Here is a 15,401-nt window from a genome sequence, read left to right as displayed (position 1 = left end):
CTTGACAGTGTTACCAGAGACATTTGGTTGCAATGACAAACTACATAATTGATTTAAACAGAGGTACAATAGGATGTGCAAGGACGAATTGGTTCTCCCAGGTGCCGTGTTAGCTTTCAAGTTGCTAGATACTGCCTGTCTGGATGGTAGGGAGAAACAGTTGGATTTGACTGCTTGTACTGAGCTGACTTTAGCGTCAATGAAGTCACAAATATTTTTGGTAAAAAGACGTCTGTCGCGCCAATAACAGATGGAATGCAAGTGAGTGACGCAGCATATTACACTGAGCAGCAGAGAAAAGGCGCCAACAAGTCACGTTCTCAAGACAACCAGACGAGGGCACCTTTGCCCAGCACAAATCCACTGGACAGGAATGGAAGGAGATCAAAACGTGCTATTTGGCAAAGCACTTAGCATGGGATTAAAGACTGTCCTCATAAAAATGAACAGGTTAAGCTAACAGAGGAAAACGTAAACACAGAGATGGTGCAGTGTAACATTGCACTGCTTCTGAGATCTGTGTAGTTGAATCCTTAGGATCTGCTGTGATTGTTACTGCATGAACACGCACAGTGTGTGGTGCAAAATGGCTTGATAGCTATGTCAGTGAACTAAATATGATTGACACACCAAGGAACAGAACTTTCAAATTTGGAGATGGGAGAGTCGTCCATTCTACCGAGAAGGTCAAGGTGCCAGCAAAAATAGGTCAGACTAAGTGTCACATTGAAAAAGAGGTGGTCCCTACAGATATCCCCTTACTATTAAGCAAAGCTTCCCTCAAGAAGACAGGGGCTGTACTAGACATAAAAAATGACAAGGCAGTGATGTTTAAACAACCAGTGACCCTTGAACCTACTACCTCAGGCCACTATTGTGTAAACATTTTAGACAAAAGTCCATGTAAATATTTGATTCTGACGGACACAGAGCGCATGGAGATTCTGACAGTCAAGAGAGTATGACCACAGAGGACAAACACAAAGTATTGCTACAACTTCACAAACAGTTTGGACATGCAACAGTTGACAGACTTCAGAAATTACTCAGCAGTTCTGGGAATAATGATGATGAGAGCATTTCCTTTCTACCGCAGATAGTTAACAGTTGTGAGACATGCCAGAAATACAGGAAACCTAAGCCCAGACCAACTATTGGTTTGCCACTGGCTTCCAAGTACAGGCTTCCAAGTAATGAAACAGTGGCTGTTGAGCTACATGAGTTAGGACCAAGTGTGTGGTACCTTCACATATCGACCACTTCACACGCTTCAGTGCTGGAAACATTGAAACCCAGTGAAATCGTCAAGCACTTCATTAATTCCTGGATAAGTGTGCATGGCCCGCCTAAGAAATTGTACAGTGACAATGGAGGAGAATTCAATAATAATGAAATAAGAGAACTGGCTGAGAAGTTAAAATGGAAGTAAAGCGAACTGCTGCATGCAGTCCATGAAGCAATGGACTTCTGGAGAGACATAATCATGCTGAAATTGAGGCAAGATACTAGATGTGATTAGAAAACAGGCCTAGATTGGGCTTTGATGGCAAAAAACTCAATGCACAATGTTCATAGTTACAGCCCATAGCAACTAGTGTTGGGTCAGAACCCTAATCTTCACTCTATACTGGTTGAAGGGACCGGTGTGAGGGCATGGGTGGGACAGCACCTTTCAGCACTACATGCAGCGAGAAAAGTGTTCACTGAAGCTGAGTGTTCAGAGAGAATTCGCAGGGTTCTGCGTAAACAGCTTCGACCCACAAATGACAAGTACGAGACTGGAAACAAAGTGTACTACAAACGAGTTGACTGTCAAGGATGGAAAGGACCGGGAGTAGTCATTGGCCAAGATGGTGTAGTGATATTTGTGAGGCACTATTGTCAGGGCACTGAAACTGACACATAAAATGGAGCATAGACCTTCAACCATGACACAGGTAATACTGTTGAGGGTTCAAATGAGGAAAACGTTCAACAACAGCCACGTGTTAAGACAACATGGTTGTTCCAATCTGAAAACTGGACATTTACATGGACAGAGAAAGTAGTATTAGACACACAGCAACAGTCATTGGACGAACAGGAAAAGCCAAAGGAAAACACCAGAACTGGTACAACTTGCAGTACCAGCTACACTTCCTGGTATAACAGGGTCAGCTGACCTGTCACTTGTAGATAATCTCAGAATTGAACTAATAGAAAATCGAGAAAAAAAGAATGACGTACTTGAAACAAAGGACATGTCATTTGACTCAGCTAAACTAGATGAGCTCAGTAATTGGAGGAAAAAATGAGTGTTTGAGGAAGTCATAGACATTGACCAAAAATGTGTCTCAATAAGGTGGGTGTGTACCCTTTTGAGGAGCTGGCTGCTAAAGAACTCTCAAAAGACTCACAGACATGTGCCTCAGAGTCACTCAGATCTGCCAGAAAAAATGGAAACTTCATTCCATAGACATCAAATCTGCATTTTTGCAGAAAACAGAGCTGTCAAGGGACATTCACAACCGACTTCCGCCTGAAGCTAAGAGCAAAGGAACACTGTGGAAACTAAAAAAGTCTGTGTATGGCCTGGCAGGTGCATCACTCTACTGGTACAACAAAGTCAAGGCAACAATGCTGAGTACAGGTAGAAAAATGTCACAAGTAAATCATGCAGTCTTCAATTGGCTTGATCAAGACTGCAATGTGACTGGAGTACTTGCCTGTCATGTTAACGACTTCATCCGGGGTGGCTCACAGACTTCTGCTACAACTGTGATTCCCCACCTCAAAGCTGTTTTCCTGGTCGGCCACAAAGGACAAGCTTGCTGACTATCTGACTGAAAAGGTAGCATCCGGTCTTGTGCTCCTAAAGGCACTCAGTAATGGAAAGTGGCAGCTTGAGTAACACAAATAAAAACATTGTCACCCAACCCATTTGTGATGAGGAACTTAAATAATATTTGGAACATTTAATTATTTTGTTGATGTTTTATATGTCTTTAAAGAAAAGTGGGAGATTGTTAAATTCATGTTTTAAGTATCCCTATATGTCTGTTATTACAGTGCTATCACTCTGTTATTAGTACACCTGCGCAGGAGTCTCACTGGAGATGGACCTGGCCTGAGTGTGATGGCGACTATGTACTGTGGTCATACGGTGAGCGGTGTTAAACTGGAACCTAGTCGTTGTGTCACTTTGAGTTAGCCCTTCTGTCAGGCCAGTCGAAGTGTTGCACAAAAAACTGCGGGAGCATTCATTTGCGTGCGGGTATCCATCTTTATTCCATAGGTTAGGCTATAGTCATTATCAGATATTAGATCAATGGGGAAAGTGATACCAATGTCTACATACAAAGCACTGCAATCTTTTTCCTAGTGCATAGTCAAGTGTCAGTTTAAACACGTCAGTTGAGCTCCATTGTCAATTGGAATTCTTCCTCACCTGATATTTCCTAGGCGTGTAGATGTTGTCGTGGATGGCCTCCTGTTGCCACGGGAGACCAAAGAAAGGCCCCATGGGATTGGAGGCGGGGGTGACCCGCTGGAGTCCTGACATGTTGCTTCAGGACTGGGGGATGCTGGGGGTGCAGTCCTCCACTCGTCCACTTTATCTTTATCTCATTTCCTCATTCTCTTCCTCTACAACTTACTGGTTCACAAAAAAACAGGCATCATGCAGGCTGGATGTTACTAATAATACAATCACTACTAATATTATTGACAAGATCAATAAAAAACATGATATTATTATTCACACAAATATATACTTACAGGTAGGGACATACACTCTGTGATGGACCAGGCAGCACTTACTCTGGGCTTCATGATCAACGCTCATCAATCAGCTCATCATACTCCCCCACATCTTAACTAGAGGAGCTGTACAGAGAAATACACAACCCCCCGACATCAAATCCATGAATAGGCCTATTACACCGAAGCAAATAAAACTGGTATTCTAGATTCTGGCCAACCATGCTAGCTATAACACGTTAGGCTTATGGTAAAACCAATTTTACCTCTACACAGTTGAAAGGCTTTAATGACAGTGCTTGAGGAGCTGAAGATTCTTCCTTCCTAAACCGCAATCACAGACAGAGGGAAAATAAATGAGAACACAGACATCTTGCTTGGAGGGAATGAGAGAGGGCTGGTGTGGAGTGGAGAAGGGAGCGCACCTGGTTAGGGGGGGGTGTCTAATTTCTGGATGACAAACTGGCTTTTCAACACATTTTTGCCACCCTAAAATCAAGAACACACGCCTGCCCTGACCACTGCTGTAGAACACAGCTGCAACCAATCCCAGAAGTCATTTCAGCTTAGCCAGCACAAGCCCTCGTTTTTATAGAGCGCTCACATTTGCTGCTGGTTAAAAGCTGTTGGCTCTCTCGTTCTCTCTGTCTACATCCCGAATGACACACTATTCCCTATATAGTGCACTACTTTTGATCAAAGCCCCTATAGATGGGTTGGCTGACAACGTCACGAAAACAATGTGCACGCTTCCATGGGACAGAAGTCAGCCTGTTGTTGTGATTCTGCAATGCTAGGAAAAATGACAAGAAACTACCATGTGGGGAATCGTAAGTGGCTTGTATCAGCTTGTTTTATCCTGTTTTGACTGATGTCATGTCAATGCTAATATGGCTAAGATTCGCTAGCTAACCAACAACTGAGAGACCAGTGGTCATTGTGCAAATGTATGAGTTCAATAAACATTGGAGACAATATATAGTTTACATGTTGTCAACCTCCTCTGTTTTGCCCCATGTTTGCACGCTCGTTGTTTTTGTTGCTAAACAACCAACCCATATATGGGCCAAGGTCAAAAGTAGTACACTATATAAGGAACGTATGGGATGGGATGCAGTCTCTGACTCCATGAAGAGAAAGAGCACATACACGCATATATAAATAAAAATCCAAAAGATTATGTACATCTAGGCCGTGCCTCAAATGAAATGCATGCTGCTGACATGCCTCAACTTTCCCCGGTTCTCATTGCTCTTTCCAAGTCAAAGATCTGTCTGGGGAAGAGCGCAACAGTCTGACTGGTCTGGTAGGCAGTAATGATATAGCAATCACTGAAAAAATGCATTCGCTATACTGCAGTTCCTCACGACAAGCAGAATGCATGTCGACAGCCCAGAAAGGCTGTGCCCAGAAAGGCTGTGCCCAGAAAGGCTGTGCCCAGAAAGGCTGTGCCCAGAAAGGCTGTGCCCAGAAAGGCTGTGCCCAGAAAGGCTGTGCCCAAGGCTCTAGTCAAAAGTAGTGCACTATATATAGTGAATAGGGTGCAATTATGGACGCGAGCGCTGTGTTCCGTAGACCAACAACCTGAGGAGTGGGGATGCAATCAACTAACAGGTTAAAATGGGGCTTCATTCATCTAATCTAGAACAAGCCCTTAGGGACCCTCTGCTTTCTTTACACCTCGGCTGACTACTGTGACCCAGAAAGAAAGGGGTTGTGGGGGTTGGACAGTGTGTGAGTGTGTCTGAAATGGCACCCTATTCCCTAAATAGTGCACTACATAGAAAATAGGGGGCCATTTGGAACGGATCATTAAAAGTAGGCTACATCAATCATTTATTCCTGTTTACTCTGCTGCCACTCACATTTGGGGGAAGTGACAGCACAATTTTGCGTGAAGAAACATTTGCTAAACACATGTAGGCAAAATGGTTACAACCCTTTCCACTTCAAAACCCATGCACACGCTTGCACATTCAATACACATTCAAAATGGGCTAATAATGAAACTGAGCAGGGCTGGGTATACGGTGTGTGTGTGTAAAACAGATGGAATAAACTAGTTAAATTGAGATGGGCAAATTAACTTTACCACATAACCCAGTGTTTCCCATATATTCATTTAGCAGAGGCGGGCTACTGCTGCTCTAAAAATATGAGTAAAAAATATACAGTACCAGGCAAAATTTGACACCTACTCAGTCAAGGGTTTTTCTTTATTTTGACTATTTTCTACATTGTAGAATAATAGTGAAGACATCATAACTATGCAATAACACATATGGAATCATGTAGTATCCAAAATAGTGCTAAACAAATCAAAATATATTATATATTTGAGATTCTTCAAAGTAGCCACCCTTTGCCTTGATGAGAGCTTTGCACACTCTTGGCATTCTCTCAACCATCTTCATGAGGTAGTCACCTGGAATGCATTTCAATTAACAGGTGTGTTTTTCTTTCCTTAATGTGTTTGAGCCAATCAGTTGTGGTGTGATAAGGTTGGTATACAGAAGATAGCCATATTTGGTAAAAGACCAAGTCCATACTATATGGCAAGAACAGCTCAAATAAGCAAAGAGAAAAAATAGTCCATCATTACATTAAGACAAGAGGGCCAGTTAATCCGGAACATATCAAGAACTTTGAAAGTTTCTTCAAGTGCAGTCGCAAAAACCATCAAGAGCTATGATGACACTGGCTCTCATGAGGACCGCCACAGGAAAGGAAGACCCAGAGTTACCTCTGCTGCAGAGGATAAGTTTATTAGAGTTAACTGAACCTCAGATTGCAGCCCAAATACAAGCTTCACAGAGTTCAAGTAACAGACACATCTCAACATCAACTGTTCAGAGGAGACTGCGTGAATCAGGCCTTCATAGTCTAATTGCTGCAAAGAAACCACTGCTATAGAAGATGGCGCCGAAGCTGACGTTTTACATTCTCCCAACCAATTGTTCTATTTGGTTTGTTTTCTTGCATTTTGTGTAACTTATTTTTTGTTACATAATGTTGCTGCAACCATCTCTTATAACTGAAAATTAATTCTGGGCATCAGAACAGTGATTACTCACCGCGGACTGGAAGAAACTTTTTCCTTTAACGAGTCCGACGAGAAGGATATACTGCTTTCACTGGAACAGGCCCAGATCCTCGTAATTTGCTTGAAGAACAAGACGCAGGAAAAGGGCCCGCAGATCGGGCTGCCTTCTGAGAATCCGTAGGCGAGCAAGTGAACTCCCACTACCATCCGTTCTTCTTGCTAATGTGCAATCATTGGAAAATAAAATTGATGACCTACGATTACTTAAAATAAATCTATTAACCACCACAGAACAAAAAATCAGAGACCGCCTTTACTCCACACACAGACATGCATACAAAGCTCTCCCCCACCCTCCATTTGGCAAATCTGACCATAAATATATCCTCCTGATTCCTGCTTAAAAGCAAAAACTAAAGAAGGAAGCACCAGTGACTCGCTCAATACGGAAGTGATCAGATGATGCGGATGCTACACTACAGGACTGTTGTGCTAGCACAGACTGGAAAATGTTCCGGGATTCATCCAATGGCATTGAGGAGTACACCACCTCAGTCATCAGCTTCATCAGTAAGTGCATCGACGATGTCATCCCCACAGTGACCGCACGTACATATCCCAACCAGAATCCATGGATTACAGGCAACATCCGCATGGAGCTAAAGCCTAGAGCTGCCACTTTCAAGGAGTGGGAGACTAATCCAGACGCTTATAAGAAACCCCGCTATCCCCTCAGACGAACCATCAAACAAGCAAAGCGTCAATAAAGGATTAAGCGTGAATCTTACTACACCGACTCTGACGCTCGTCGGATGTGGAAGGGCTTGAAAACTATTACGGACTACAAAGGGAAACCCAGACGCGAGCTGCCCAGTGACGAGAGCCGACCAGACGAGCTAAATGCCTTTTATGCTTGCTTTGGGGAAAGCAACACTGAAGCATGCACGAGAGCACCAGCTGTTCTGGATGACTGTGTGATAACGCTCTCCGTAGCCGATGTGAACAAAACCTTTAAACAGGTCAACATTCACAAAGCCGCTGGGCCAGACGGATTACCTGGACGTGTACTCAAAAGCTTGTGCGGACCAACTGTCAAGTGTCTTCACTGACATTTTCAACCTCTCCCTGACCGAGTTTTTAATACCTACATGTTTCAAGCAGACCACCATAGTCCTTGTGCCCAAGGAAGCAAAGGTAACCTACCTACATGATTACCGCCCAGTAGCACTCACATCGGTAGCCATTAAGTGCTATGAAAGGCTGGTCATGGCTCACATCAACAGCATCCTCCCGGACACCCTAGAGCCCCTCCAATTCACATACCTCCCCAACAGATACACAGATGAAGCAATCTCAATCGCAATCCACACTGCCCTTTCCCACCTAGACAAAAGGAACACCTACGTGAGAATGCTATTGACTGATTACAGCTCAGCGTTCAACACCATAGTGCCCACAAAGCTCATCACTAAACTAAGGACTCTGGGACTAAACACCTCCCTCTGCAACTGGATCCTGAACTTCCTGACGGGCCACCCCCAAGGTCTACACCTGTGGTTCCAGCGCATGTGACAAATAAAGTTTGATTTGATTAAAGGACACCAATAAGAAGAGGAGACTTGCTTGGGCCAAGAAACATATGTTTGGTTCCAACCACCGTGTCTTTGTGAGGCGCAGAGTAGGTGAACGGATGATCTCCGCTTGTGTGGTTCCCACTGTGAAGCATGGATGAGGAGATGTGATGGTACTTTACAGGTGATTTGCAGTAGTTTGCGAAATTATTTACCCCCTTACAACCTTGAATTAAAATCAATTTTTGGGGGGGGTTGTATAATTTGATTTACACAATATGCCTACCACTGTGAAGATACAAAATATTTTTGTATTGTGAAACAAACAAGAAATAAGACCAAAAAACGGAAAACTTGAGCGTGCGTAACTATTCACCCCCTCAAAGTCAATACTTTGTCGAGCCACCTTTTGCAGCAATTACAGCTGCAAGTCTCTTGGGGTATGTCTCTATAACCTTGGCACATCGAGCCACTTGGATTTTTGCCCATTCTTCAAGGCAAAACTGCTCCAGCTGCCTCAATGGGTTCAGCTGGTGTACAGCAATCTTTAAGTCATACCACAGATTCTCAATTGGATTGTGGTATGGGCTTCAATTAGGCCATTCCAAGATATTTAAATGTTTTCCCTTAAACCACTCAAGTGTTGCTTTAGCAGTATGCTTAGGGTTGTCCATTGTCCTGCTGGAAGGTGAACTGCCGTTCCAGTCTATAATCTCTGGAAGACTGAAACAGGTTTCCCTCAAGAATTTACTTGTATTTAGTGCCATCCATCATTCCTTCAATTCTGACCAGTTTCCCAGTCCTTGCTGATGAAAAAAAACATCCCCACAGCATGATGCTGCCATCACCATGCTTCACTGTGGGGATGGTGTTCTCGTTTGTGGAGCCTCCCACATGCCTTTTGGCAAACACCAAACGTGTTTGCTTATATTTTTCTTTAAGCAATGGCTTTTTTTCTGGCCACTCTTCCGTAAAGCCCAGCTCTGTGGAGTGTACAGCTTAAAGAGGTCCTATAAACAGATACTCCAATCTCCGCTGTGGAGCTTTGCAGATCCTTCAGGGTTATCTTTGGTCTCTTTGTTGCCTCTCTGATTAATGCCCTCCTTGCCTGGCCCGTGAGTTTTGGTGGGCAGCCCTGTCTTGGCAGGTTTGTTGTGGTGCCATATATTTTGATTTGTTTAACACTTTTTTGGTTACTACATGATTCCATATCTGTTATTTCATAGGTTTGATGTCTTCACTATTATTCTACAATGTAGAAAATAGTACAAATAAAATAAAACCCATGAATGCGTAGGTGTGTCCAAACTTTTGACTGGTACTGTATACTTTACAGAAAATAAAATGGGGATGGTAAAACATTTTTAGTGTAAACGTAAATGACTAAAACCAGATATAATATAGAAAAGATAATGGACTTGTGTTTTATTAAATCATCGTTGAGCACTAACAATCACCAAAATCAAAACTAGATCATCAAGGAGAATCTAAAATTCCCCAGAATTTGAAGGCATGGGGCCCCAATTGATTTGGTTATGTTTGAGTCACTCAGATAAAATAAAAACATGGCATAAACCATGGCAAAATGTGTAGAATTGCAGGAAACTAGCTTTAAAACTGTAAAATGTTGTCTCTGTCCCCAACAGGGGAAATACTGTAACATATCACAGATTATGAAATGTGGGTGTTATGCCACAACCCCAGTTAGCCATATTGTGGCAATCTGACTGGGGGACATTTGTATCAATGAATAGGCTATCATTACCAGTCCACATAAAAGTCCATATAAATGTATACATAGCACATAAACATTGTGAAGAAATATAGCTGAGAACATAATTTCTCACCACCAGCAACTTGCTAACGAATTTCATTTCGAAACACCAACCAACACATTCCAAACTACGACGAGATCAGGGCAGGGAAATAATGACTAGCCAACTAGCTAGTTATATGTCTTAATATTTGAATAGTTTCTACGTTAGGCCCCAAGGAGAGCTGTCCCTTTTAGTGAAACGAGTTAGCTAGTTAACGTTAGTTGGCGAGCGCATGATAAAAACTGGCTGTTGCGTTAGCTAGCTTTCTAAATGGTAAATAAGCACAGGTGGCTAGGTACATTAACCTGATGGCAAACAAACACGTCCACGGGGACAAGTTTATACATTGGAAAAATATCTAAATAGATGAACAAATATTTCACGGTGGTTCTTCTTTTATATCTAGTAAACTGAGTGATAGATGCAATGGCTTGCTATCCCACGCGTGCAACTAGCGTAGCTACCGAACTTGACAGTGACAGCTTAGCAAAGTAGCTGGCAAACTAGCTGGCTGGTTGACTAATTCTAATTAAATACACCGAGAGCATAGATGCATACAATTATTTTGTCTAAGACAGCTGATGGACATTGTAGATTTGCATGCAACTACGTGTAAATTGTCTATTCTATTCATGTGCAATGAAAGTGAGGCTCGCTAACGTTAGCTTGTTAACATTATTGACTGACTTAGTATTTTAGCTAATATACTTATATTGTGGATGCGACAAGGCATATTTCACACTGTCGACAAAGTCAGCGCATAGCAACGAGTAAGGAATAGCATGCATTCCTAGTGCTTCCGTTAAACGTCCTCACCTAATAAATATTTTTTATTGGGCCGTCTTGAATGAAAATTGTCCTGATATTTCGTCTGATATACTCCCCTCCATTCCCTCCTGCTGCTGTCAGGAACTTCCCCACCACGATACTTCCTCCCATCTGGGCCCTCGAAACGCAACATTTTGCGTAAAATACGTAAAATTGTTGTTTTTCATAGCATGGATAACATGCGTGAGTGGTGGTCGAGAATACAAATCCCCTCAATCCCCTAGAGTATGTGTGTGAAACTATTGCCCCCAGCATTAGCTCCTGAAAAAAAATGTAATCTGGACCCAAACTATGAGCTGTTTAACTTTGTTTTGATTTGGTTGTGATTTTATTTTGGTTTATTTGTAAGGGGGGGGGGGGGGTCCGCTACTTTGAAGCCTGATTGAATTTCAAACAAGGCAACAGTCAACATGTCGTCCCTCACGAATGATTCAGCACCCCCCTTGGGACAATTCGTGGCAACATGTCAAACTCGGACAGGATGTGTGTGACCATCAATACCTAAAGAGGAACTAGCTTAAACAATTTCAAAAAATTATATCTATCAACTATGGGTATCACGTAAATCCTAACTTATTTTTTGCATGTTTTTTACACATACAGTATGTATACACACCCTTCATAATATATATTTTTAAGCCTTTATTTAACTAGGCAAGGCAGTTTAGAACAAATTCTTATTTACACTGACAGTCTACACCAGCCAAACGAGCTTGTGATACAGCCTGGATTCAAACCAGGATGTCTGTAGTGACACCTCTAGCACTGAGATGCAGTGCCTTAGACCACTGCACCAGTCAGGAGTCCAAGTTCATGAAGTAGAGTCAAACTCATTCCACCAAATGAATGACTTTCATACCCATTACTTCAAAACCAGTAACTATGTAGTCAAAAAATATATTATAATATAATCAGTATTAAATAAAATACATTAAATGTGTATCTATGTCAACAACACATTTCTGTATAAAATACTCTTCATACAGTGACTGGAGCATTGAAACGTAGCCAGGAGCTTGATTATTACATTTTTTGATGATTTATTTAAACACTTGATTTTTGTGTGATGTTCAGTAAGTATTCCCAGGTCATAATTTTTTCCACTTATGGAAACGCACAATAATTAGAGTGAAATTGAGTTCTTACCTGATTAATTTGCCTGGGGCCTGGTCCCCAGACAACTGAATCATATGCTAATTGTTATTTGGCCATTTACTGTTTCTGTATCTGTAAACCAGGATGAAGGTGACTCTCTTGCTGATGCTGATGGCCCTGGGTGCCGTGGCAACAGCATCCTCTCAGATCCAACCTCTGAGCTCTGAGATGGATGGTGTCTGGGAGGGCAGCCCAACCCAGCCCAGCAAACAGTGTGCCCAGGTTAAACAGACCCTTACATGTCCTGATAATGATCAACTCAACACGTGAAAACAGTGAACTGAGGATAGTAAGATTTAGGTGTTTTTCCTGATAAATACAGTGCCTTGCGAAAGTATTCGCCCCCCTTGAACTTTGCGACCTTTTGCCACATTTCAGGCTTCAAACATAAAGATATAAAACTGTATTTTTTTTGTGAAGAATCAACAACAAGTGGGACACAATCATGAAGTGGAACGACATTTATTGGATATTTCAAACTTTTTTAACAAATCAAAAACTGAAAAATTGGGCGTGCAAAATTTATTATTTGGCAATTATTATTTGCTGCGATTACAGCTGTAAGTCGCTTGGGGTATGTCTCTATCAGTTTTGCACATCGAGAGACTGAAATATATTCCCATTCCTACTTGCAAAACAGCTCGAGCTCAGTGAGGTTGGATGGAGAGCATTTGTGAACAGCAGTTTTCAGTTCTTTCCACAGATTCTCGATTGGATTCAGGTCTGGACTTTGACTTGGCCATTCTAACACCTGGATATGTTTATTTTTGAACCATTCCATTGTAGATTTTGCTTTATGTTTTGTATCATTGTCTTGTTGGAAGACAAATCTCCGTCCCAGTCTCAGGTCTTTTGCAGACTCCATCAGGTTTTCTTCCAGAATGGTCCTGTATTTGGCTCCATCCAACTTCCCATCAATTTTAACCATCTTCCCTGTCCCTGCTGAAGAAAAGCAGGCCCAAACCATGATGCTGCCACCACCATGTTTGACAGTGGGGATGGTGTGTTCAGCTGTGTTGCTTTTACGCCAAACATAACGTTTTGCATTGTTGCCAAAAAGTTCAATTTTGGTTTCATCTGACCAGAGCACCTTCTTCCACATGTTTGGTGTGTCTCCCCGGTGGCTTGTGGCAAACTTTAAACAACACTTTTTATGGATATCTTTAAGAAATGGCTTTCTTCTTGCCACTCTTCCATAAAGGCCAGATTTGTGCAATATACGACTGATTGTTGTCCTATGGACAGAGTCTCCCACCTCAGCTGTAGATCTCTGCAGTTCATCCAGAGTGATCATGGGCCTCTTGGCTGCATCTCTGATCAGTCTTCTCCTTGTATGAGTTGAAAGTTTAGAGGGACGGCCAGGTCTTGGTAGATTTGCAGTGGTCTGATACTCCTTCCATTTCAATATTATCGCTTGCACAGTGCTCCTTGGGATGTTTAAAGCTTGGGAAATCTTTTTGTATCCAAATCCGGCTTTAAACTTCTTCACAACAGTATCTCGGACCTGCCTGGTGTGTTCCTTGTTCTTCATGATGCTCTCTGCGCTTTTAACGGACCTCTGAGACTATCACAGTGCAGGTGCATTTATACGGAGACTTGATTGCACACAGGTGGATTGTATTTATCATCATTAGTCATTTAGGTCAACATTGGATCATTCAGAGATCCTCACTGAACTTCTGGAGAGAGTTTGCTGCACTGAAAGTAAAGGGGCTAAATAATTTTGCACGCCCAATTTTTCAGTTTTTGATTTGTTAAAAAAGTTTGAAATATCCAATAAATGTCGTTCCACTTCATGATTGTGTCCGACTTGTTGTTGATTCTTCACAAAAAAATACAGTTTTATATCTTTATGTTTGAAGCCTGAAATGTGGCAAAAGGTCGCAAAGTTCAAGGGGGCCGAATACTTTCTCAAGGCACTGTATGTCTTAGGACTCAAATATGTTTTGTTCCTATCTCAGATTTCTTTACTGCTTCTACAGTGCCTTCGGAAAGTATTCAAACCCCTTGACTTTTTCCACATTTTGTTACGTTACAACCTTATTATAAAATGGATAAAATACAAATAATTCATCAGTAATCTACACATTGCCCCATAATGACAAAGAAAAAACAGGTTTTTGAAATGTTAGCAAATTTATTAAAACTAAAAAACAGAAAAACCTTATTTACATAAGTATTCAGAGCTATGAGACTCGAAATTGAGCTCAGGTGCATCCTGTTTCCATTGATCATCCTTGATTGGAGTCCACCTGTGGAAAATTCAATTGACTGAACATGATTTGGAAAGGCACACACCTGCCATTATAAGGACCCACAGATGAAAGGGAAAGGAAAAGTGGGATACCTAATCAGTTGACAGTGCATGTCAGAGAAAGAATCAAGCCATGAGGTCGAAGGAATTGTCCGAAGAGTTCCGAGACAGGATTTTGCCGAGGAACAGATCTGGGGAAGGGTAGCAAAAAATGTCTGCAGCATTGAAGGTCCCCAAGAACAAACCTGCTCCAGAGCGATCAGGACCTCAGACTGGGGTGAAGGTTCACCTTCCAACAGGACAACGACCCTAAGCACACAGCCAAGACAATGCAGGAGTGGCTTCGGGACAAGTCTCTGAATGTCCTTGAGTGGCCCAGCCAGAGCCCGGATTTGAACTAGAAGTCGACCGATTAATTAGGGCCGATTAATTAGGGCAGATTTCAAGTTTTCCTAACAATTTTTTTTTTTACACCTTTATTTAAACTTTATTTAACTAGGCAAGTCAGTTAAGAACACATTCTTATTTTCAATGACAGCCTAGGAACGGTGTCGCTCTAACCACCTGATTACAATGCACTCCGCGAGGAGACTGCCTGTTACGCGAATCCAGTAAGCCAAGGTAAGTTGCTAGCTAGCATTAAACTTATCTTATACAAAACAATCAATCAATCAATCATAATCACAAGTTAACTACACATGGTTGATGATATTACTTGTTTATTACTAGTTTATCTAGCGTGTCCTGCTATGCATATAATCGATGCGGTGCGTATAGTTGCTCCAATGTGTACCTAACCATAAACATCAATGCCTTTCTTAAAATCAATACACAGAAGTATATATTTTTAGAACTGCATATTTAGCTAAAATAAATCCAGGTTAGCAGGCAATATTAACCAGGTGAAATTGTGTCACTTCTCTTGCGTTAATTGCACGCAGTCAGTGTATTTGCAACAGTTTGGGCCGCCTATTTTGCCAGAATTTTACGTAATT

The 15,401-nt window shown here is 41.9% G+C and overlaps 1 protein-coding gene across 1 annotated transcript in view; it reads right to left on the bottom strand.

Annotated features, from left to right (window-relative positions):
- dicer1 (dicer 1, ribonuclease III) overlaps window positions 1-11,135 on the bottom strand; it is a 50,777-nt gene extending 39,642 nt beyond the window's left edge. The window contains 4 exon segments of the mRNA XM_090210993.1: window positions 3,428-3,634; window positions 3,757-3,864; window positions 4,005-4,062; window positions 10,986-11,135. Coding sequence (XP_090067119.1) covers window positions 3,428-3,541 — 114 coding nt within the window. The 5' untranslated portion in view covers window positions 3,542-3,634; window positions 3,757-3,864; window positions 4,005-4,062; window positions 10,986-11,135.
- Window positions 11,136-15,401: the final 4,266 nt, after the last annotated feature.

The sequence above is a fragment of the Oncorhynchus mykiss genome, chromosome 19, assembly GCF_057628025.1.
Source record: "Oncorhynchus mykiss isolate SJ-2025 chromosome 19, ASM5762802v1, whole genome shotgun sequence".
Taxonomy (NCBI): domain Eukaryota; kingdom Metazoa; phylum Chordata; class Actinopteri; order Salmoniformes; family Salmonidae; genus Oncorhynchus; species Oncorhynchus mykiss.
The sequence above is the reverse complement of the archived record's forward strand: the minus strand, read 5'-3'. Positions and strand labels throughout refer to the sequence as shown.